At 41.2% G+C, this 24870-nt stretch overlaps 1 protein-coding gene across 2 annotated transcripts; it reads right to left on the minus strand.

The window, feature by feature from the left end:
• Positions 1 to 426: 426 nt before the first annotated feature.
• On the minus strand, positions 427 to 24481 carry LOC144518025 (tetraspanin-15). 2 transcript variants are annotated; one of them, XM_078250375.1, is made up of 8 exons: positions 24158 to 24481; positions 14129 to 14314; positions 12967 to 13041; positions 12255 to 12350; positions 9338 to 9454; positions 5534 to 5584; positions 4103 to 4219; positions 427 to 1602 (listed from the first exon to the last, which is right to left on the minus strand). In XM_078250375.1, the coding sequence occupies exons 1-8, from the start codon at positions 24254 to 24256 to the stop codon at positions 1258 to 1260; spliced, it is 1086 nt and encodes a 361-aa protein (XP_078106501.1). In that variant the 5' UTR covers positions 24257 to 24481; the 3' UTR covers positions 427 to 1257. The 2 variants fall into 2 exon arrangements, with proteins under 2 accessions (XP_078106501.1, XP_078106502.1); XM_078250376.1 differs by lacking the exon at positions 9338 to 9454.
• Between the last annotated feature and the right edge of the window lie 389 nt (positions 24482 to 24870).

Genomic DNA, 24870 nt, shown 5'->3' on the forward strand with positions numbered 1-24870 from the left:
GTGATTGCCAGTGAAAGTGTGTAACGTAACGTAGAGTGTAAGGGCTCCTCCCTCACTCCTCCCTCTCGTCTAAAATCGTCACATCCGCAACCAGGATGGCTGCGCCCGTAACGGCAAACTCGACGACTCATAGCAGATCTCCACAAACCAATGGGTGACGTCACACATGTTCTGTCCATTAATATTATACAGTCTATGGGTAAGACCATAGTCCCGGATACTGCTGTGCATGTAAATGCGCTAAATGACTTTTGGTGAGTAACACTGAATGCATGTCTAACTTTTGGAACAAGGAAACTCCACAGGTCACCTTTAAGTTAAGTGCAAACTACAAAGTGACAAATAATCCTCTCTAAATCAGGAAAAATGTTTCCGTTTCCAGTTGAAATATATAGCATCTTATGTATATGCAAAGCAACTCAGCAATCAGTAGACAAATTCAGCTTTATTGACAAGAACAGTTGTGCTGATACAAGGCAGGAGCTAGGGGGAAGCTCAAAACTGTGCATAACTCATACAAAAAAAATGTCAGAGTAGGTTTTTACTGGATTTGTAGTCTGGATAATCCCTTTAGGTGTTCCATTAAAAGATTGAATAAAAAGTTTAGTTTAAAAATGGAATAGACTGAAGCGCCCCCCGATGAGAGCCTAACAACACTTCTTTTTTTCTTTTTTAACTTACTTTATATACAGTACAAAACATGCATTCCATGTTATTCCACAACTACCAGTCTTACAATGTACACTGATTGCACAAAATAAAATTTAAATCATGATAAAAAGGAAATAATACACAAACTGTATACATCCGTCACAGACGCTATACACGCAAGACATACTTTGCTATTTCTATTTCTCAGACACTGAAAAACGTCTTTTCAAGCTACCATTAATTTACACACCAAATAGTACTCTCCTCTGACTGCTGGGCTATTTTCAAAACAGCCTGAGGTAAGCTTTAGCACATGAGACATAGCTCAATTTCAAAGGCTAAAAAATTAAATACAATGTCATATAATGCCATAAATCTTTGAATAACAACCACCACAAACACGACAAAAGAAAAAGTGTTTGTTAAAGCCTATGTTGCATGTTGTTCCTTCAATTTTTGTTGTAAACAAATTCATAACAAAGTACTTCTGATCTCTTTAGCTAACCAAATCTTTCTTGATCCAATGGCTGACCATTAAGTAGTGCAACAGAACTCCAACGAATGTAATGATTACAATGGAGAAAAAAGAAAAAGTGAGGCAAAAACTCAAAAGGCAAGAAAGGGCGTTTTCTGCTTCCGGCTAGCGTCTACCTCGTCCAGCCCAGTGGCCGATCTGGACTGCTGCAGTTCTCGGAGCTGAGCATGTGTGCGAGGCGCCTGCTTCTTGAGCTTCAGCAGGTGAACGTCGATGGGGTCAAGGTCAGGCTCGGCGGCAGGGACGGGCAGGTAGCCGCCGTCCCTCGGAAGACACATACACCAGCCGGCGCCCGCCAGGTCCAGCTCGCTGTACTCAACCTCTGCCTTCTTCAGCTTGAAGTCCACCATGTCGGCCGACTCGCTCATGTCCACCAGCAGGTTCCAGAAGATGCAGCTCAGGACGATGCCCAGCAGCTGCAGGGAGGCATAACACATTGTTCATTAATACAAATACTCTTGTCATCAATGGATTATCTGTCACCGACTAATTGATCATGTCAGCATCAGACCATAGATCGCGTAGCCATCAAGGTAACAAGTATGTGCAATGCCAGAAACTGATGCCAAGCCTTTTTGGCTTACCACTTTGGTCACATGGGTTGAAACGAGCCACAGTGAGGATTACGTGCTGAGTTGCAAAATGGGAGGAGCAAATATCAGCTGTAGCCAATTCACATTCCGTGAGTAATTTGATGACAGGCCCTTTTAAATTAAGTAAAGATTTCTTTTTAGCTGAAGACATGAAAGGGGAGAGCGAGAGAGAGGGGAATGACATACAGAAAAGGGCCGCAGGTCGGAGTCAAACCTGCAGCCGCTGCGTCGAGAAGTAAACCTCTATATATGGGGGCCCGCTCTACCAACTGAGCTACCCAGGCGCCCAAATGAATTACGCTTTGATGTTGCCTGGTTTGTGTGCTCAATGCAGGCAGGTGTCTGTACCAAAATGAAGTTCAGGGGAGCACAGGGAGTGCATGACATCGGCTTACCATCCCCTCCTCCAAAAGATGTCATTCATAGCTATAGAGACTCACTATTTTTTGTACCAGGCTGTTATTGTGGATAGTTTTGCTGTCAAGTTTGGCATTTTAACATGGGGGTCTATAGGGATTAGTCTCGCTTTGCCAGACCCTCCTCCAAAGCGCGCTGGAGGAGATTCTGGCTAGTCCACACAGCATTCGGGGATGGGAGGAAAACGTGCTCTAGTTTATTGGCATTTCTTTAAACCAATCACAATCGTCTTGGGCGGTGCTAAGCACCGGCGAAAAGCCGCGGTGCCTCTCTCATTTAACAGAAAACTCAGATTCGACAGATAGTCTAGCTAGCTGTCTGGAGTTACCCTGCAGAGATATGAGAAAAGGTTAACCATAGTCCTCATAAATCGACTGGAGTTTAAAATGCCAACACAAAAGGAAGCCCAAGGCAACGGATATCCGACCTAAAGGAGTGAAATCCGGCGGATTTTCCGGCGGCAACGGAGCAATCCCGGAAGTGGAACGTCAAGGATACAGACTTACAGCGATTGACTCCCTTTTGTCTCAAGTGGCCAGTCGATAAACTGCAGTTTTTGGCACTTCTGCATTGGCTTCGTTGTTGTAAAGTTATGCTTTGCTGTCGGCACCCGACTTAAATTAAAGTTAATTTTCTTATTATTAGCGGTTACGTCCTAAAGCACAAATAAATAACATCACTTAACAGATGATTTTGTGGAGGCAGACGCCGTTATAGTCTCATTCTCCTTCTCGTCATTTCATTAATTGCAGGTGCAGCAGGAAACGAGGAAGTACATGTCAACATCCTAAGAGCACATTTAAGAGACAGAGAGAGAGATTTGTGCGAGCCAGCAGCCACACTGAAGTGGTTTTCACAGGTCTTTAACCTGTGGTGGAAATGCAGATAATTGGATGAAGGAACATTTTAGTTCCTTAAGAATTGTTTGTGGGGACTTAACAGAAGGCTTTATTTACAGGATCAACACACTGAAATAAATCAGATCCAGAAGTACACGAGCCACAGCAATTCAAAAGGAATTGAAAGTCTGTTAATGAAATAAGATTAGTGAAAACTCTCTTTCCCGGAAACCATTTGTGCGATTGTAAATGGACTGTATTTATATAACGCTTTTCTAGTATTAACGGCTACTCAAAAGCACTTTAACAGAGTACAGGAACCATTTACCATTCACACACATTCATACACGGAGGCTGAGGCTGCCGTATAAGGTGCCACCTGCTCATCAGATAAACATTCACACTAATTTACACTCCGATGGCGCAGCATCGGGAGCAATTTGGGGTTCAGTGTCTTGCCCAAGGACACTTCGACATGGAACTGCAAGGCCAGGGATCAAACCACCAACCTTCCGATTGCTAGGAGACCGCTCTTACCACCTGAGCCACAGCCTAAAGCGTGAAGGCACTTAATGGAAAGAGTAGGAGTTGATTTCAATTGTACAAAATGTATAAGGTACAATTTATTCGGGAGCAGTAGTGCTGGAAAGAACCAATGCGTTTTATGCAGCCGTTTTAGAAAGTAATTAAATGTTATTACTCCTCTCTGAGGGGGCTGTGACAAGTCTAAATATATGCACGGGAAGATTACATTCAGATTTACAAGGATGATGGTAATGAAACTGTCAAAAACTGAGTCACTAAAACAAGTATTTGAAACCTTTAAGTTACACTTAAAGAATGTGAAGTATTCTGGCAGTGCTAAATCAGCTTTTCATATGCAGCATAGAGCATTATTTACTAGGCAGTGTTGTGACGAAAATTTAAATGTCAGAAACTTTCACAGAAAGTGGGGGAGTTTACAGTTCAGATAGCAAGGCTTTAAGTTGGAGAGGTGCATTTGGTTGGAAAGAGGGCTTCAAACCCAGTTCAGTGTCAGTGAGTCGCTGCTATGAGTTTTAAATTACCTGGGGCAGCCCGATGGCGCAGCAGAGTGCAGTGGTTATTCCAATGTTGTCACTCATCCAGAGGTTGACTGCATGGATGCAGCCTCGCACATGAATCAGCTCATGCAGGGTTGCACGCTGATGCACAGACCAGAGGAAGACAACAAGAGGAAAGTTTTAATTTCAAACTTATACACTAAAGTCACTAAAAGTACCTCTAAAGAAAGAGAAGAAAGCTAGCAAGTCGAGCCAGTGAAGTTCTAACACTCCAGTAGAAAGTATTTCAATTTAAGCTGTTCACTGTTGAAAACAAGATGCTGGAGGATGGAAAAAATAAAACACAAATGAGTCAATTAGCATCACAGACTCTGCTTGCCACTCCCTGCCATCTAGCAACAACACACCATGACTGTAAATAATCGTAAATGACAAGTGTGTAAATTAGACATTAGACAGTAAATTAATACTCTGTGATCTTTTTCAGTCATAAAAGAAGAAAAAAAACCTTCCTCTAAGATTATGAGGGGAATACATCAGTCAGCAACAATGGCCTAATGTAAATGCTTTGGAGAGGACAATAAGCTAGCAGAACTTGGGATGATCAGCTTTGCCCAAGAGCCAGGACATTTATCCTTTACAGCCATGAAACACTAGCTAACTCATTAAAAACATCACATACTACAGTATTATAAAATATATGAAGACTAGACAATTGCATATTCACAAGATTAGATATTATGTTTGAATGGAGAGAGTATCGGCGTAACACTGGCTCCTACAGAGGGTTGCATTATGGGTTGTTTGTAGCCTTGATATTGCTAGGCTAGTGAGTTTCTTTTTTGTTGTTTTTTTTCAAAGTCAGTTTAAAGAGTTACTTAATTATCTCCTGAGGGATGGAAATTAGTTGAAAGCCTCATCCGGCGGCTTTCCTGCAAAAAACAGACCGGGACCGGATCAGCTGTTAAGCTGCCAGGATTTACAGGTGTCACAGAATGTAATGATGAGGAGCTCAGACAGTCAGAGAAAGAAAAAAATAATCACGATGACTACTTAAAAGAGCCTGACAGGAGGCTGTGAGAGTAGCTGCACACATGTGGGATTCACATTCTGCTGCTTTTACTTTTACTAGAGAAAAGGCTTCAGAGACGTGGGCTCTCTTCTCCTTGGACTGATGGTATCACGGGAAAATGTTCCCATTATCCGTTACGGATTAATCTGACCATTATTTCCTCAATTAACTGACTTAATTGTTGCCGCTCTAATATGATGGAAGAAAAGTAGGAACTCTCCTTATGTTTTGACACCAGACATCCCAGTGAATGTTAACAAAGGAAGGGTTTCTAAATTGGTGCAAAAATGTTATAACCCCGTGTGATGCAGCTGTGCTCCGTTAGGAGTAATGGTAAAACCAATGGACAAAATGTGTCTAAAGTAACCAGTTGTTGCTCTTACCTCTTTATCCAGGGTCCTGTAGCCACACAGAGTGTTGATGACCTCTCCAACCTGTGCAGAGGGTTAAGAGTTTGAAAGTCAGAGACAAGACTTTAACTGAGCTAAGATGACCAGGTACAACACCACGGGGACACATGGGAGTAATCCTCCACACAAGGAGGTGTTCCTGTCCCCTGCCAGCCAGAGCGTGACCTTAAGCGTTTGCAAAAGGGCTGCAGCCCTGACAGGTAGGAACCATAGACTGTAAAAGTCTATGGTAGGAAGCGATAACAGCAGAAACCTAGCCAATGTTCAGCTTTCCTATTCACTTCCTCTATCTCTGCAGTGTGTGTGTGTGTGTGTGTGTGTGTGTGTGTGTGTGTGTGTGTGTGTGTGTGTGAGTGTGAGTGAGTGAGTTTTGGATGATTCTGTCATTAATTTCTCTAGCACAGCTCCACTGCTTCCAGAGTTAGGATAAGGTAGAGGAGTGATACCGGGCATATAGAGGGTGGAGTGGGCCACAAGGGACTAACATTTCATTTAAAGAGAGAAAGGTCATATACGAGACACTTTTCTCACACCATCAATTATGTGTCTGATGTGGGGAAAATAAGTGTCTCTTCTCAGCTAACTCGGTGCATGGTTTTTGGATCTGAAGCATCCATCAGCAGGGACTAGGATTATCAAAACGGGATGGCTGCGGCATCACTTATACTGATACCAGTTCACGTTGTATCAATACTTTTTCATTAACTGGCTGAATTGGTTACTCGGAAACAGGCGCGTAGGCAGTAATGGGCCAGGGCGGCACTGGCCCGCCCACTTTACTCAATGGCCCGTCCAGCCAAGTTTGATCAAAATACGTTTTGTTATGAAAAATATTCAAATGTATGCAAAGAAATAATAAAAGAACTAGCTAGTTGTGTGTGTTTAATGTGTATTTTCTTCTGATTAAAACAAAACAGTTTAAACCATACAATCAAACGCCTTTGGAACATAGTTAGTTGCTATGGTAACAACAACAGGCAGACTCTCCGGGTTGCCTTCAGCAGCTAACGTTAGCTAGCTCCATGGATGTATCAAGCAATGTACTGTTAAAAGTTACCGCGACAACAATGGCTTCTCTTTAAAGTGGTATGGACAGTTTTCTTGGATGGAATACAGTGAAAATAAGGACGAGCTGTTCTGCAGCATGTGCAGACATTTCCCCAGCAGAGCTGACAGCCCATCAGCCAGAGAGGAGGCCCTCACAGAGGTAACATTAAGTCAGAAACGTGTTTCACGCTTCTTGTGTTATTAATTAAGTAACCTAACCTAGTAACCTTTCTATTCAGTAAGAAATGGTGAACACTGATGATGGCTTCTAGCTGAAACGCGTTTGTGTTTTGCCTACATTAAATAAGAAGATAACTTATCTGTGAGTGACGTAGTTTTTAGTTTTCTTTGATCCTGTTACTGCCGTGGACACGATACACTGTCTAAGATTTGGCACCTTGCTTGCCACTTTTCATTATATCTTTTATAATTCAAACAATGCTTGGCTGGAAGTTTTCATTCTTTGATTTTCTTTTACTGCTGGTAGCCATGTTGCATTGTTACATGTGCAATTACTGTCTGATGTAGGCTAATCTATGTCAATGCAGTATGTAAACTGCCTTCTCTGCTGTGTGGGTTCATGTTTAGTTGCCACTTTGTGCAATAAAATGGTTAATTTTATAACAGTGCTGTGCAGAGCCAATGCTGCTGGTTCTGCCGGTGCAAATATATTTTAGCCTGAATAGGTTAAAACCGATAGTTTTTTTATCTATATTGTTGTGCACAAACTTTTTAGACTGAGTTTTGTTGGTTGAGCATGTTGTAGGCGGTACTGTTATTGCCGTTGTAATGCAGTATGTTGGAATGTAAAATCGTTGCTGTTTTTTCAGTTTGTCCTTTTTGCTACTTTGTCTTTTGAAAATGGCCCACTCACTTTTGTACCGGCCCGCCCAAAATACTATTTCTGCCTACGCCACTGCTCTGAAATGTGTCTTCTTCTTTCTTAGAGAAATCAAAAGTCTGTGCTAACAGAGAGGAGCTAATTTCGTCTATTTACAGTCTACTTTGTGAACATTGTCCGTCTGATTATGGTCTTACAAGCAACCAAACATGCACAGATGACTGCCGATAACCTGTCTGAAGAAATGATAGAACGGTTACAAAATGTCAGTTACAGTTTGTGTTGTGTTATACATTAGGGTTTCCTTCCAGAAGCATCTAATCAATGAGTTTCCTTTAAAATATATTCATGCTTGAATTGTAGTTTCTTGGTGTGGCTTCACATCTAACCTGTTCTGTGCGGTTTAAACTTCAATTAGGCTGGTGTGAAAAGCTGTCAATCAAACTCTGCTTTCGACCGGTTCAATTATTTGCTGGTGAGCAGCGTCTTGTGACATTAGAGAAGACACAGCAGTAACCGAGGTATGGTCTAACCCCGGTTAGTAAATAACCGGGTTATGCCAGTTCTCCCCGTATACATGAGCGTGGAAGAATGGGAAGAATGACGGAGTAACTCTGCCTCCGGTACAGTAGGTGGCGCTCTGCCAACGTACAACAGGCTTTTTGTTCTGGTTGACCTATGTAAAAATTACACCGAACGGCCAGTAAATTAGTAAAATTTAACAACTTCATGTTTCATTAACACACTATGTCACAGCGTAGGAACGCACAGTGTTCTTGCCAAATAACTGACAACTTGTTCGGCTCATTATATCCGTAACCAGTGTCGGGTGGAATTAGCACGCTAACTTCGTTAGCTAACTAACATTAACGTTAGCCAGCGGCCGCAGAGGGGGCTGCTCGGCCGCTGCTTGGCCGCTCCACTGATTTGCCGAGACACAGCGTTGACGGCCCCGGAGATGGACAATCTGTTTACCCATCGACCGATGTCCGCTGCTGCATCGGCGGGGAGTCAAACAGATGGACGGCAGGCTTTTTGCTGCCGATGGCCCGCCGCTGATTCAAGCATCGCTGTTTTGTTGTATGGTACCATAGCAACGACTACGTCTCACAGCGCTGACGGATTATTTTACGGTTCGAAAACCACTCCAGCAGAGTGGGGAGGGGCAGTTGAAGCATGCTCATACGCTTAAACCGATCATAGCCTGGTTAAGGTGTATACATGCAGGAATAGCCCGGTTACTTAAGGAGTTCTCTAGGTCTGTTAACTGGCTTATGAGAACTCCCGATTTTAACCGGGGTAAGGTGTTTACGTGGCGTTTGAGAAATCGAGGAACTGCCTTAACTCGTAAATAATCGTTTTTTTCAAACTGTATGTAAAACGCACTGAATGTATCTTTTTTTCCTTGATCCGGACCAACTAACTGCAATACAGGTGTGAAAGTGTGATAACCCCTCCCCCTCTGTGGGTGGCTCGTTGGTATTTTCCCTATCAGTTGTTTAGAAGTCAGGCTGAGTGGCAGAGGGCCTAATCTAAAATAAGAATATGATTTTAATACTTTCGCGAGACAGCAGTCTCTTAGAGAGAGACAGCAGGGTTTGGTTGTCTTTTGGATTCTGTGAGTTTTGCTTTCAAAAAACACTCACGTACACCCATGCACTCACTACACCACTAAAAAACTACTTTTGAACTATTGTTTAAAATGGGTTAAATAAATTGGTTTTAACTTAATCCTTAATTATGTGTGGTCTCCCTCATTTCTGTCTGAACTTTGAGCTGGTTCATGACAAAATGCAATCATAGGAAGTACTGCAAATCGCAGTGAAGATGTTTTACAGTATTTTGTGTGAAGGCCTGTTTGTTCTGTGTGCATATGAGCCAGCACTCACCTTGTGGCGAACACAACAGGTATATGGAACCCCGCAAGCTAGTGGACCGGTCCCATTGCAGAAATGGTACTGGTTGACTCCCCAGTCCTTATACTCATCTCCTCCACAACATGAAAACTGGAGAAAAATAAATAAAAAAGCCAGTATGAAGACAATTATGAACCAAGCATGCTATCAAAACAAAGACTCATCTCAGATTGTAAAACAACAAGCTATTTCAAATCTCTTAAATTAAACAACCCACTGAGTCATGCCTCCGTTTCCCCCCTCGGAGTTGAACCGATGCTGCCTTCTTACCCCGCCATGCAGACAGACAAATTATCTCTCTGTACATCCAATTCCTACAGCAAACTAAAATCAATGTGGAAATGTCTCCAGTGGGAAACAGGTGCTCGTGTGAAGACTGCACAGTTTCTGACAATCAATTCACAATCATTTTTTTTTGGTAATTCACCAACAAAAAAAATCCAATCAAGAGTCCAACAGGCTGAGACCTTTTCTAGACGGTGAAGGACATCTCCGTGATCGCCTGACCTCAGCTGTGAGCTGACAAGCAGTGGGAAAAACAACAAAAGCAAAGACGACATAAGGCAGGGAGCAGGATTTACTGCCCTCTCTATTGACATAGGTGATGCCAAAACAGCAAGTATCCCCTGATAGAAGGCTCCAAACTGCAAGAATGGCAGTTGAGAGACAAGAAAAACTCCTTTGGCCAAAAAACTCCTGGCCAAAGGTTAAAAAAAGCCATTACAGCCAATTTGTTTTCAAGTTCGAAGAAACCATATGCTTCAGTGAAGCCAATACTGATGTCAGTTCTACTTGTATTGCTCAAATCTATCTCAAACAGAAAGCACATGAAACATGTCCATTTTTCTTTTATTCTTTTCATAGATTTAGTCGCTGCAGACTGCCGAAACTAAATTGTCGGCAATTTTTTCCCCAGCATTGTTTGCAGCTCCACTCGGTCCATTCAGGTAGACAAACACACACCACTTTTGCGGTTCTAAAAAGATACCTGTTATGAAAAAAACACTTTTTCTGGGATTTGGGGTGTTCTTTTGTGTCTCTGGTGCTTCCACACACATACAAACTTTGAAAAAAATCCATCCATGCTGTTTTGAGTGAGATACGGTTTCTGAATGTGTCCTGCCTTCAGTCTCTGGGTGAGCTGTTCAAAAATCGGCACGGCTTGTGAAGTCACAAGCCGAAACGAGCTGGCTAACCGCAACCATTGCTCTTAGCATTAGCATTAGCGTTAGCATGCTAACGCTAATACTAACACTAGCATGCTACCTCATTCTCAATAGCAAAGCACTGCAACAACACACACCAGTTCACCATAATCTACAAAAGAACTACTTACATGTGCGCCCTCATTTAGAAGAAGTCTCCCAGCTAATCCTGCCTTGTAACTGACCGAAGTTGTAGAAACAGCCTTTTTACTGTCTATGGAGCTAGCTAGCTGACATGATCTACATCTGAGCTACTGCACATGTGCGAGTGCAATCAAAGATAGTACAGAAGAAGAAGAAGAAAAGAGGTCTCACTCTGTAGCTAAAACAGAGACCAGCTGAAAAGAGAATCTGCAGCAGTGAGAGAGAGCTGTGCAGTACAACAAAAATATGGTGTTTTTTGAAAATTAAACCATGTAAACCTATTCTGGTACAACCTTAAAATACAATTATGTACCTGAAAATGAGCATAATATGGGTGCTTTAAGATTTTCTAGTCTGTTTTTTTTTTTTAGAAAAGCAAAATTATGTTGAGTGGTCCATCCTTTAAAGAACCATCTTTAATCCAACTACATGAACCATAATAATGAGTTATCACATTAGGTCCTGTTGCTCTACCTGCAGGTCAAGTACGCGATTCATGGTTGTGCAGAGGCTCCACGCAGAGCTTTCGCCGTAGCCTACGTTAGTGGCCTGAAGCGTTGGTGTGTGCGTCAATCTCTTTAAAAGAATAGCAGGGCCGGTGTGTGTGCGTGGGGAGCGTGTGGTAGAGAGAGTGACGGTGATTAGCTTCGGAGTGAGTACCGACTAGAGTCCTCCCGTGCTTTCCGATTAGGGTGGGATATATCTCTCTCTCTCTCTCTCTCTCTCTCTCTCTCTCTGGAATGAGTGGGGGGGGGGAAATGTAGTCTCGCTTTGCCAGACCATCCACACGCTGCGGAGCTGAGAACGGTCTGGCTAGTCCACACAGCATTCCGGGATGGGAGAAAAACGTGCTCTGGTTTATTGGCGTTTCTTTAAACCAATCACAATCGTCTTGGGTGGCGCTAAGCTCCACACAGAGTCGCTGCAAAATAGTCGTATGAGAGAAAACTCAGATTGGACAGATAGTCTAGCTAGCCGTCTCAATTTACCCTGCAGAGATCTGAGGAACAGTTAATCATAGTCCTCATAAATCCACCCAAGTTTAAAATGCCAACACAAAGAAAGCGGAAGGTAACGGACATCATTTCCTGCGGCGCCGGAGAAATCCCGGAAGTGGAACGGCAAGGATATAGACTAGGGGAAATGCAACGCTACCAAGCCATGGCCGAGCGACGTGCGCAGCCACGACGTGTAGTTACTTTTTTCGAGAGGTGCACGTCAGGCTACGGCGTAGGGTCCGTGTCTCCACGTACCTACGCCACGGCGTAGATTTAACGCAGAAGCATACCTCACGCTTAACCTACAGTACAGTACTTGTCCTATTGGACATCTTCAATATGTAAGATGGTTTGAAGGGAGCAGGTACGTGTGTGGTTGTAGACTGCTTCATTTATTATTTTAAATAGGAACTATGCCACAGCGGTAAGAAAACGTGACAAAGCAGACTGACCATTCCAACAGTCTAACTGAAAATAAATACGTAGAAATAGTTAATAATGAAATCAACAATCACATCATCCTTTGTTTAAATGTCAAACCACCTTTTGTTGCATATAGTCCAAGATGTTTTTGAAATCCAGATCATCGTAGTAGTGTTTAATTCCTTCTCGTATACTGCTCTGGAACAAGGCAGACGTCTAGATAAAATGGAGAGAGGCAGAAACACAGGGGAGAGGTGGTCATTGTTACGAGCACTGACAAAGATGACGCCAGTCAGAAAGTGCAGTGAAGTAGTAGTGACCTGACTGTGGCTAGAGGCCATTATTAGGGTTGGGTATCGTTTGGATTTTTACGATTCCGATGCCGAACTGGCACTTTTAAAAATGATTCAAATTCCTAAACTGATTCTTGAAAAACTGAAAAATGACATCAAAGATGTAATATGTTTCCTAGCGATTACGTGCAGTGAATGGTTAATATGCATTTACGTCCCTTTTGGTGAGCCCAGAGGGAAAATATGGCATTTTAAAACTAGCCTACATTTACGGTAGCTAGCCAACGGTAAGACTACAGAGAAAAAGTGATATTTTCACGTCCGTTTCGGAGCGACAGAGGGAAAATATTTCAGTCGACACATTAAGTGGAACCAAATGAGGAACCGAAATTTGTGTTCTAATCCGGTTTGATTCCTACCGGTTGCGTAGGAACCGGTTCCATAGTGGAACCGGGTTTCGGTACCCAACCTTAGCCATTATTAGAGGCAATCTATGAGAATGTACATGATGTGGGATGTGACAAACAAAAGACTTTTACCTTGCTCTCAAAGATGAGAGCCAAGGTGAGCCCGATTGCCTGGAGAAGCAGCAACACACAGAGAACACAGAGGAACTACAGAGGGAGAAAGATCACAGAGTCAGTCAGCGTTCAGGGTAAATATATGGCAGTGGTGCAGCAACACACCAACTATTTACACCGAAAATTTCAATACATCAATGACACAAAGCATAACATACCGATTTTTGTATCAGCACGTCGCGAGCCGATCCTAAAGATCGTTATCTGGGCGGATCCAGGAATATTTTAATGGTTCCGTTTCGGTTCTAAAATAAACCTGATCAAATGCCGATTCATTCTTACCATATTATCACATCATATTACTAACTTAATAGTTTTGAACCAGGGCCTACCAAGTAGTCAGTGAAAAATAGGACGTGCCAAATGTATTTTAAATTATTATTATTATTTTAGTGTGTCGGATACATATCTCATCAACACTGCATTTGTTCTGTTGCTATGTGCAGAATTGTTTTTACTATGTACACGGAGCATCTTTGGGGATACATTAAGTTCCATCTTATCACATTTTCAAGTTGTAGTTTGAGTGTGCATTTGTGTGTCATTTAGGCAAATATAAGTATCGGGTTGGATAAATATAAAAAAAAGGGGCCAAAAAAAAGAGAAATCCCTAGATAAAACTGATATTATTTATGGAATATTTGCTGACAAGTTTTTAAAATCATAGTAAACTAACAGAGAGAAGCAATTATCAGTGCATGAAGGAACATAATGTATACAATTCTCTGCGAGTAACATTAACTTTATGGCTCTCAGTATGAAATGAGCTTCTCGTCTTCTTCGTCAAAGCAAAAGCAGAAAAAAACATTGACTTCTTTTAATTTCCCTGTTTCCCCAAAACTTTGAACACAGTCTATTTTTCTCAGCTTTGACGTGTGTGTAATTTGTATATTTACATAGATAGACATTTGTAGAGATACCCTTGTATGTATAATTTCAGTTGTATTCCCCCATTACCTTCCTGATTTTGTAACTCAGCTGACAACCGAAAACCCCAATACAATTCTGAAAATGCTACCCTTAAGCAAAAAAAGACATGCACACATATATCATGTACAACAAAGATGTAAGACATGTGCTCATGCACACCACGCCCCTCCTCCTCCTTTATCATCCCTACCATGTGCAGCAGGGTCTTGTTGTCCCTGAGGGATCCAACCATGCCCACCACTGACACGGTAAACATCACCAGGCCCAGCAGGATCAGCACCACGGCAGGGGCCAGGAAAAGGCCCTCCAGGGTTCGATTCTTCTGCCTTTCCACTTCGGCATACACCCCCACGCACAGCACACAAAGACCCATTAGCTGGTAGGGAGAGACATAAAAGCCATGACAATCCTCAGTATGAAGAGCAAAGTGTTGAGCTTTTTCGATCTTCGCATTAATTCTCATGAGTCTCTTGGGATGTCGTATTAGTGTGAAGACTGCGTCTGACACTACAGACACTGCTAGCTTTAAATGATTTTGAACTCAAGATTGTCGAGTTGTTTTAATTTATAGATTTTGTTGAGAAAATTGTGTTTTCAAGCACTTTCATTTCATTTTTCGGTTTCCTTTATCCTTCCATCTTGTTAAAAGAATGATAAGAATTATCATCCCAAAATTTAAGAGGCAATTCTGGGTTAATAAATGCCAATAAATGACTTCAATTTCTACTCCTCTTTTTTTTCAATTCTCCTATAAAAAAAAAGAAGAAGTTATTCTCTTATAAATGTTGGGCCTTTAATTGATAGGACAGCTGAAGACAAGAAAGGGGAGAGAGAGGGGAATGACACGCAGCAAAAAGCCACAGGTTGGAATCAAACCCGCGGCAAGTTTTTTTTTTTTTTTTTTTTAAAGAAATCAGGAAAGGTTTGTATATCTCCAGTACATTGAATTGCTCCAATGAAAGCCAGACTAATGGAATTCTTTTAAGTGGATTTTTTGTTTCTTAAGGCAGGATAAGGCTCAGGCCTACATAAACTGCAACAATATCGACATAATGAAATTATGCAGTGAATCAAGACGATGGGAAATGCCCTCTTATGGAGGGAGATTTAGTTCAAGATGCCTGATTGGATGTGCAACAAACCTGGGATGACATCATCACAGTATGCAACAAGCCAACAACAAATCGTGGCACCAGAAAATGACTTTAATGACAGTGAGGTGATCAGGCCCCCAGGAAGTGCGCTCAGTCTTGCTACTAATTTTGTCCAGGGGACAAGCGGAATTGCAATGAAAAATCCCCCTGCGGCTCAAGACCACCATTTCAAAAGAGACGTTTGCAAAACTGCTGTCAGGACACCTCAAATGCAAAAAAGGTTAGATATGACTCTTTCGATTATACATTTTTAATCCATGGCCTTTATATTAAAAAAAAAAAAAACACACACACACACACACACACACACACACACACACACACACACTTCCTCGAACCGAGTAAAGCCATTTAAAAACCTGGGACGTCACCACAATGTAAAGTCTATGGGCCGAGCGGGAATTCATGGGCGCGGCCAGCAGGAAAACACGGCTGCGCATATTCGGGGGCGGCATATCACGGAAGTTAACCCGGAAGCTCTGTAAATTCATGGAGGGGGATTTAACCAGTTCTACTGAAAAATGGGGCTGGGTACCGATTTCGATACTTTTTAGGCAGCGACCGAATTGCCTCTAAAGTGTCGAGTATCGAAAAATGCCTCATCATTCAATACTTAAGGAGTAAATCTCATCAGCGTCAGTGAGCCAAAAGGCACGCAGCATGCTTCTACCAAGATCTGGTAATGCTGGGGATTGGCTGTCTAACGTTACACGTCGTAGAAGCAGGCAGGAAAAACTCTGTTACGCACAGAGACGAGGCTCACGTAGTAGGAGCTGAAAAACAAAAAGATTTGTGCCATAATGTGTCTTTTTTTTTATTTTTATTTTTTTTATGGATTTCATAAAACTGGTACAGAAAAAAAGTATCATTCAGGAACCGGTATGGAAGTCACGGTATATGGAAGTCACGGTATTGGTACAGGAAAAATGTTAAATAAATAAAAAAAATTAAAAAAAATGTAATGAGGGACTGATTATGTTTAATTGTTGCCACTTGAGTTTAAGTCTGTTTGGTTTAAGAAAACCACAGCCTGATGGGTAAGTCACTGACATCAGTACATTAGCTTGCCCACTTTCACGCTGTCATTCTTCGATTACATTTAAATTACAGTTGGATTAAATTGTTCCAGCCGTAACACATGGCAGGAAATGTTCTGTTCAAATATGTTGGGTCTGCATTAAATAATACTATTGCCCTGATTTTACAGCTAACACTATCCTGTGTAGCGTTGATTCAGGGGTCATTCTTACCACATCACGGGGCTCCACAAGATGTCATGAAATGAGTTATCTTTCAGGTATGAAAAGATGCACTTATCATACATACATACATACATACATACAGGTTTAAATACTTTTGTTCCTAGTACACAAACCCCAAAATGTGCTGAAGCTGCCCTGAGTGCTCACATCATGTTGGGTAAAGGCTACAAAATGTGAAAGGATGATTAGGGGCACAGAAAATAGAATAATTGGGGTAAAATGTGGAATCGGTGTAATATGACTGCATCATCACAAACATGATGGCACCCAGTGCACAACCTTGCTTTACACTTAGACTGGCATCTAGCCAGTGGCAGAATAAATACATAGATCCTTTACCTAAGTTAACGTGTCAATACAACAAACACAAATAGTATTCATATATAAAATATACAAACATACTTACTTACAACATATATCAAATGTAAAAGTACTTTTTAAGCATAATAGCCCTTGTCTCATTATTATTACTTACACTATTAGATTGTTCATACTAATGCATTCATACTTAAGGTAAAATATGTAGTAAGTATCGACAACGGTTTGTAAACACACAGCGTTTAAAGTTGGCCCCTCCTCTCCGGCTCAACCAACGAGAGAGATTCAATTTAAATTGAATGTTATCAATCCCTGAAAAGAGATATCCAAATAGCAGAATATCTCAAAACATAACTAAATACAGAGTCAGTGACCACAACTGGAAATACAAAAAGGTTGCCATAAAATTGTGAAGACCAAGAGAGAAAATGTGTCCGTACACATTGCCAGCATGACATTGAATCAACAGTCCTGCACACTTTCTAAATATAATAACATAATAAAATAATTCCAGAAAATTGAAAAACGTATTTATAAAGTCTCCTCCTGTCAAAATATGAGGCAAAATAAGTAGGGAATTGTATGTACCCTCACATATTACTTATTGAGGGACATGCGGTATTTGTTTACTATCTTCAATATTATCATAATTATCTTATGTTTACTTTCATTATTATATTAGATACATTACTCTTTATTCCTTGTTTTTTTTGTATGCTTTGACAACACTGATGTAATAATTGAGTGCTGCAGAACCTGCACGCTGCTATTGGCTGGGGGTTACACACCCACGTGGGACCCAATGGCCCTTTGTTGACGCCCATAAACGTCCCGCACAGACAAATAAGAAGAAAAGAGAAAATCCAGGCAGACAGGCTTTAACAATGTCTTGTGTTTTTTTTTATAAGCTTCTCATATGTTGTTATAAGTAAAATCTTAATCAGTAAAGTAATTATACCCGTCAAACAAATGTAGTAGAGTAAAAAGTACAAAATCCCTCTGATATTTAGTGGCGTAGAAGTACAAATAAGAACCTTATAGCGCTTTTCCATTACATGTACCTGCTCGACTCGCCTCTACTCGCCTTTTTTGGTTTTCCATTACGAAAAAAAGTACCTGGTACCTGCTAACAGGTACTTTTTTTTAGTATCACCTCAGTCGAGGTTCCAAGCGAGCTGAGGCGAGCCGAAAAGGTGACGTGAAAGCGACAGACGGGGGTGTCCTGAACAAACTCGCTATTTTTAAATAGTTTAGCCAGCTGTGTTTTTTTTTTTTGCTGCCTCCAGCTTCATTTGAAACTAAATGTGTCTTCTGGCTGTGGCAACAACAACAACACACCTTCCACGTTCTGTGTGTCGCGTTAGGTCACGGCAGTTTCCTGTGGCGCCGCTTGTTTTACAGTTCTGCGGAGGCTCCAGGCAGAGCTTTCGCCATAGCCTACAAACACACACAAGTATAAACATCAGGCCACTTACAAAGGCTACGGCGAAAGCTCTGCGTGGAGCCTCCACAGAACTGTAAAACAAGCTCAAGTGGCCTGATGTTTATACTTGTGCGCTGGTGTTTGCGCCGAGCCGGCATATAAGACGACCAGCCACGCTGAGGCGGTACTAAAATCTGCAATGGAAAACGGACGCACAGTGTGTCGAGGCGAGGCGAGTAGAGTCGAGCAGGTACCATGTAATGGAAAAACACCATTAGACATGCAGTTGGAGAGATGTTAGGTATTTCCATTTCACCTGACCATGAGCCCTATCAGTCTAAGTACCTCAAGATTGTACTAAGTAAAGTACTTGAGTAAATGTACTTAGATACTTTCCAGCACTCTATTTAGCTGTTCAGTGTGTTGGATCATAATGCCTCACAGTGAATCACTGTAAAGAGAGTTACATTAAAATGATTAGCAAGAGTTTCCAAGTCTAACCCTTTGTGCACGCTAAAAACTGTAAAATATCTATAGAGTACATGCACCCTTCTTTATGTGCTATAAAAAGAAGTAACAACTAGCATTTCCTTTCCTGCTATTGATTTTCAATTGGAAACCGAGGCAATCTGCCTTGAGTGGGGTCCATCCACTTCAACTCTATTTACTGCTCACAACCCTCCATAAAGCATTGGCAGATACATTTGGCTGTGATCCCGCATCCAAAGTCAGCATTCCTACCTTCACTGCTGCAATAATAAAAATAAGAATAAGTAGCAGACTTTGTAGAAAAAAAAAAGGGATCCGATACCATGCCAAGAAAATGGAATGGAATTGCTAGCATTGCATCAGTCATCCCAGGACACTGGAAAGATGGGATGCCTTGCAGTCTAAGGGTTTGTTAGCTAGATCACGATGGGTTCTAACAGTGCCCACGACTGCTAAACAGTGACACTGTGCAGAGACACATGGACCCAGGCCAGGAAAAAAGCCTAACCCCACATACTGTGTCCAAACATGCCTTACAGTAAGGATGGCTTTTGAAGCTAGCAATCATTCTTTTAATACTCAAATACAATGCTAAATGTAACTGTATGTTATTGTAGTATGATGTGAAAGATGCAGTATGATTGTAACTAACCTTGAGTGAAAAAGAGGAAATAGAATCAGCCAGACCTTTTCAAATTCCACTGTATGAGGCAGAGTAATTCCCACTTGACACCTGCAGCTTTATTCCCCCTAAATTACACTAACCAAACTTAACATCACCACCAGTGTTGGGCAAGTTACTTCGAAAATGTAATACATTATAGATTACTAGTTACTGTTATTTGAGAGTAATTAGTTATATTACAGTATTACTGTCTCTGAATTGCAATGCGTTACACTACTTTTGCATTACTTTTGGGTTACTTTCACCAAAATAACAGCGGAAGTTTGACTTGGCAGGTAGCTTGTGAATTAGGGGAATAGGAGAAAATGAAAATACTCAAAAGTACCTTACAGTTGTATTAAAGTACGGCATAGTTACTTTCCACCGCTGATAAAATGCAATGGTATTTACGTATAGCAAGCCTAAACATTAATTCCCGACATGTTTCTGTCTGTCAGCAGCTCGGACACACTGCTGTCCGCGCTGACGTACCGTCACCTGTTGGGACACAGATTTTGTCAGTACTGTCTCTGGTTCTGGCTCTGACCAGTGACCACAGGAACAGTGATGGGACAGCTCGCTTCAACGCAGCGTAATAACTCCTGAAAATAATGTCCATCTCGCAAATGTATCTGTCTCTGCAGTCATCTCAACCATCGAATACAGCAACAGGAAATACTCACAGCTTTTTTTTTTTCATGTGAAGAACTGTTTCGCAAAAAAAAAAAAAAAAAAAAATAAATGTTGCAATAAAATTAGGACTGTCAAACGATACATTTTTTCTTAAATCGCAATTTATCGCTGAATTTCTATAGTTAATCGCGATTAATCGCATGTTTTATCACATGATTAAAATTCTATTATTTTGCATTTTAGAACTGTTTTTAAGTACATATTAAAAAGGACAATTCTGGCGCAAAGCGAACCTAGGGGTTATTAACAGATGTGTACCCACTCGATCGCTCTCTGGGACATGCTTTCATGCTAATCGAATGCATTTGTAGCTTGAAAGAAGCTAGCGTGGACCGCTGATTAGCTTACAATGCTAGTATTCGGGGCACAGGGAAAGTAAAAACAAATCGCTATTTATACCACTAAAAAGGCTCAAAATATCACCAAACTTCAACGGTAGCATAATGAGGGTCCCTAAATGTTAACCGAAGCTTTGAGAACATTGTAAGTGTACGGACAGTTTATTGAATGAAGAGCTGCGGGAGCTCCGTGAAAGGGCTACGAGAGAGAGAGAGCTACCAGTAGTCAATGCCGCAACAAAGTCTCGTACTTCAGGAAATTGGTGGTGTACCTGCAGACATTGTGAAGCTATGGCCACCGAAAAGGAGTGTCTGTGTTGCACGGAGTGGGACCTGTTGCGTCGCAACACCCAAGAGACGCAGTGTTTTGTACAGTCTGAAGATTTCCCCTAAGTAGCTGTAGATAAGCAATTAGTAGATAAGTAAAAGTGCGGCAAAGGGTCAAAATAGTAGCCCGTTAGGTACGACGCGAAGCCGAGTGAAGTGTAAAATAAATTAATAAATGGCGGCATGCGATTAAAAAAAACGGTTATGTCATAACTGTGTTATGCTCGGCCCTTAATCGCATCGCGATTAACGCGTTAATACTGACAGCCCTAATTCAAATGTGTTGTAACTCACGTTACTGAGATTGTAACGGGTATAAAATTACTGAAATTTAATTAGTAATGAGTTATATTACTGTTTTACAGCAAAAAGGAATACATTACTGTAATTGCGTTACTTTTGTGACGCGTTACGCCCAACATTGATCACCACAGCAACGATAGCTTTAATAGACCTTTTTCACGGCAGAAATGTTGACATGTCATAGTAGGAAAAGCACAGGTGTATTCAAAACCATTAATGATGGCTGCTAATGATTCCACTTAGGAGAGACCCTGGTATTGTGCATCCTGACTCACTGAAATAGCTTACTGGGACACTTGATGGAATTGAGCCATCGTTGAGGTTATCAATTTCAGCCGTGCTTTTCCTACTATGACAAGTCAAAATGTCTGCTGTGAAAAAGGTCCATTAAGCCTACACTGTTAGCTTGGGGCTAGAGGAGCTTTTGTCTGTTGAGCTAAGCTGGGCCACACTGTCCTAAATCCTAGCAGTAAGAGGGAGAGACAGTAGAGGAGAGTAACAGATCACATGAAAGGGACTCTGGAGTGCTAATGGAATCAAACTACTGATGTTTTGGAGTCATATTCAATAATGCGCTTCAGGGTGTACATATATTTGACAAACACAGACAGTCGGGCAGATTTGCGACGGTGCAAATTGAACATTATTCCAACAATGTTCCTGGAGATAAAAGTGTTGTAGGGGTAAGATGGAGGAACAAAACACAGGGGTTTGTTAAGTGGGCCGATGAAGGCTGAGGATAACCTGGCAAGGCTTGTCCAGCATTTTACGTGGCTGTTGGATCCCAAATTAAACCCTGGCACTTTAAAAAACAAAAGTGCAATAAAAGTTCTGTCTATGAGTAGCTGAAGCACCTGGTTGCATAGAAAAACTCTCCAACCACAACCAAAGTATACTAAATTGATTTATTTTAGTTTTCTTAGAGAAGTGTAGCTTAATAAAAGTAACTGTGTAATGAAGTGTAGGAAATACTGAAATACTAAGCTTGATGTGACACTTGCTTGAATCTGTGCCTTCCCTTGGCTATCCCATTCAACATGGCCTTAACATACCTTTGCTTATTTGAATAACTAGTGCAGTGCCCGTTTGGAACGGGCCGATTGCTTGGCCTGTGGTATTGCTGCTTGTAGAATTCATCAAAACCATATTATACCCCAAAATGACTTACAGAAGGACCCCAAACCACTTCATATGCAACTCCACTGTATACCCTACTACTACTGATTTAGCTGACAGAACAATGCAGATTCAGAATGTAATCACAAAATATCACATTGACAATGTGATATTTTTGTACAGCCCTATTTCTGATACCGTGGTGGCAGAAATTTTGCCATGGTGGGCCACCACTACAAAATCAACAGAGGAAATACTGTATAGTGTCTGGCTTTTGTTTGATATTTAGTGTTGGCAAATGGCTTTTTGTTGAGTTTCCTCTTAGCGAAAAAATAGACACGGAAAAGCGTAGCGCCTTTCCCCCCCATCAACCTTATTCCACACAACAGTCGTGATGTTCCTTTCAGCTATCTGCCCGTGCTCCAGGAAAGTCAAGAACAGTTAGTTCGGTATATCCAGCAATCATGTAGCCAACGTTGGAAGCAGGAAAAGAGTCAAAGGCGGTAACCCCCCATCGCCCATGTAAACATGGATGTATTAAGGTTGTAAAGCGTTCTGCACGTCTGCGTGTGGCGTGCAGGTTACCTTCCCACCAAACACCCCACCCCAAACACGGACAACGATGGGACTCAAAAACTGTGTCTGGTAGCCTGCCTATAAGTGGAATCACGCTCTGTCTTCCACTTGTTGTCTGTAGCTGGTTGTGCTTTGCATGTTTGGGATTGTGAAACGTCCTTAAATTCGGGAATTGTCGTTTGTTTATTCAAAGTCAAAGACAATCCAAAGTAGTGCTACTTTGCACAATGTTGTGGGTCTGAGGTGTATGTCACATTTTAGCTGCCAAAGTGCTCACTCACTGTGCAGTGTGAGAGGGGGAGTGACCAGCGGCTAGAGCGGCAAAAGCCAACGTGTGCTTCTTTTACCGATATATATTTAATGATATCTTTTGCATTTCTAATCCAAACAACGTCCAACTTGGCACCGCACCTACTCGTGCCCATAGCAAGACACCTGTCAAGTTTGAAATCCATCAGACTAACGGTTCGAGAGATATGCGCACACACACACGCGCGCGCGCACAATAGATAAATATCTAAATAAAAATAAATGTCATCTGCCACAATCTTATATTAGCATCAAATTAAAACAGTGTGGGCAGTGATGAGCAGTGAAACTGAGCTAAAATAAATGTAGGCTAAGTTTGTTGGCTCACCTTAAACCAGAATGCTCCTAAACCGAGTTTGGAATAATATTCTCTCTTAACAAAAACATGTTTAAAGATGTATAATATGTACCCGGACTGTTTGAATGACCAACAACAGCGCCTTTCAGTATGCTACTATTTTCTGACGGCAAAAACTATTTACCCACATTATCGTCCCTTTAAGTGGATCCAACGCCCTGCACCACCGTGCTGTTTGCTAGCCAGTGGTCGCTGTGTATTGTCTCAATTCCAAATGCAAATATTAACATCTCAGTAGTTTATCGTTTTAATATAAAATAGCCCAAAACTATTGTATTAACAGATTAAAATTTAGGAGGATGCATGGTGCTTGAAGTGATGTGTATTTCTTGCAAGCTAACTATTCGCCAGCTAGCTAGTATCCAGAGAATCCCAAACCAAATCCCATTAGAAAATATGGCAACTTAATATTACATTGCTCAACAACAAAAATGCAAAGTTGTTATCATACTGTATAACGTATCTTATAATTATAATAGTCTCCTGGTAAAAACGGAATGCGTCCTATCCAACACGCGGCAATTTATTTTAATAAAATCTCATAATGCTACGTCTCACGCTGTAACTTCGCTAGCTCTGCTAGCTAGTGTTTGATGCGAAATTGGGTTTTAAATTGAAATTGTAATCCAAAGATTCATGGTCGTCATTCGGGGTACATGCCGATTTGCAGCGTAGATCGTATAGACTCTCAATATGCCTGATGTTATGTTTTAAACGTGTGCATGTGACCGGAGTAGATAAGCACATTTAAACTCAAGTGTTTTGAATGAAGTTTGGAGAGTTTGATGCTATTGGGTGGTTCGCGTCTGCTACAATTAGCAAACACAGTTGCTGCTCAATCTTACTATGGTATAGAATGCTGACGTCAATAAAGAGACCGGGAACTTACCGAGAAGAGCATTGAGTAGATATTTAAGGTAAATTTGATGAAGTAGTAGAAGTGGTTGGTTTTCCTCAATTCAGAGTAGGACGGCATGGCTGCTGACATTAATAAAGCTAGCTAACAAGCTAGCTAGCTATCCTTCGTTTAGTTCAGGCAATATCAAAATAATAATAAAGAAACATCAAATATTGTTAATGAAATAAAAAAAAACGCTTTTAAGACAGCTAACATTAACTGAATTTTAAATATGTAGCAGCCTTCATTTCTCACATGCTATTGTATGTAACCACCGAAACAAAACCACTTCCGTACGGACGGCCAGTCCAGGCTTTGTTTTGACTACATTCTTAAAGGGGCAGTGCACACATTTAGCTGCTACAGTTCATTTGTAACATATTTTTTGTTTCGTTTAACTATACTACTGTTTACATTTATTGTTTCAATGTTTATTGGTTATGAAATATTAAAACCCATAACAATATATACCAATTCCAACATTAAAAAGCAGCCAGCATTTGACATTGAGGTCAGAAGACAAAGATGAAATGGGTTCATAGTAGTAATATACAGATACAGCCACTGAGGTTTGTTAAAAGTAATGTAAATCTTGTTGCACCAGAATACTCATGATTCAAAACATACTTTAAAGAGAGAAAAACATGCTTTGGAGAAGTTCAAGTAGAGACATCAGTTACTAAGAGTAGTTGTAATGGATTACT

Source organism: Sander vitreus, chromosome 5 (assembly GCF_031162955.1).
Source record: "Sander vitreus isolate 19-12246 chromosome 5, sanVit1, whole genome shotgun sequence".
In the NCBI taxonomy this organism is placed as follows: Eukaryota; Metazoa; Chordata; class Actinopteri; order Perciformes; family Percidae; genus Sander; species Sander vitreus.

What these genes read in the sequence shown, in the direction of transcription:
- LOC144518025 (XM_078250375.1), bottom strand. Translation starts at nt 24,256, where the DNA reads ATGTCAGCAGCCATGCCGTCCTACTCTGAATTGAGGAAAACCAACCAC. An exon ending in ACAGGACCCTGGATAAAGAG is followed by an intron (nt 4,220 to 5,533) that starts GTAAGAGCAACA and finishes TCTGTGCATCAG; the next exon opens with CGTGCAACCCTGCATGAGCT. An exon ending in GCGCCATCGGGCTGCCCCAG is followed by an intron (nt 1,603 to 4,102) that starts GTAATTTAAAAC and finishes GCCTCCCTGCAG; the next exon opens with CTGCTGGGCATCGTCCTGAG.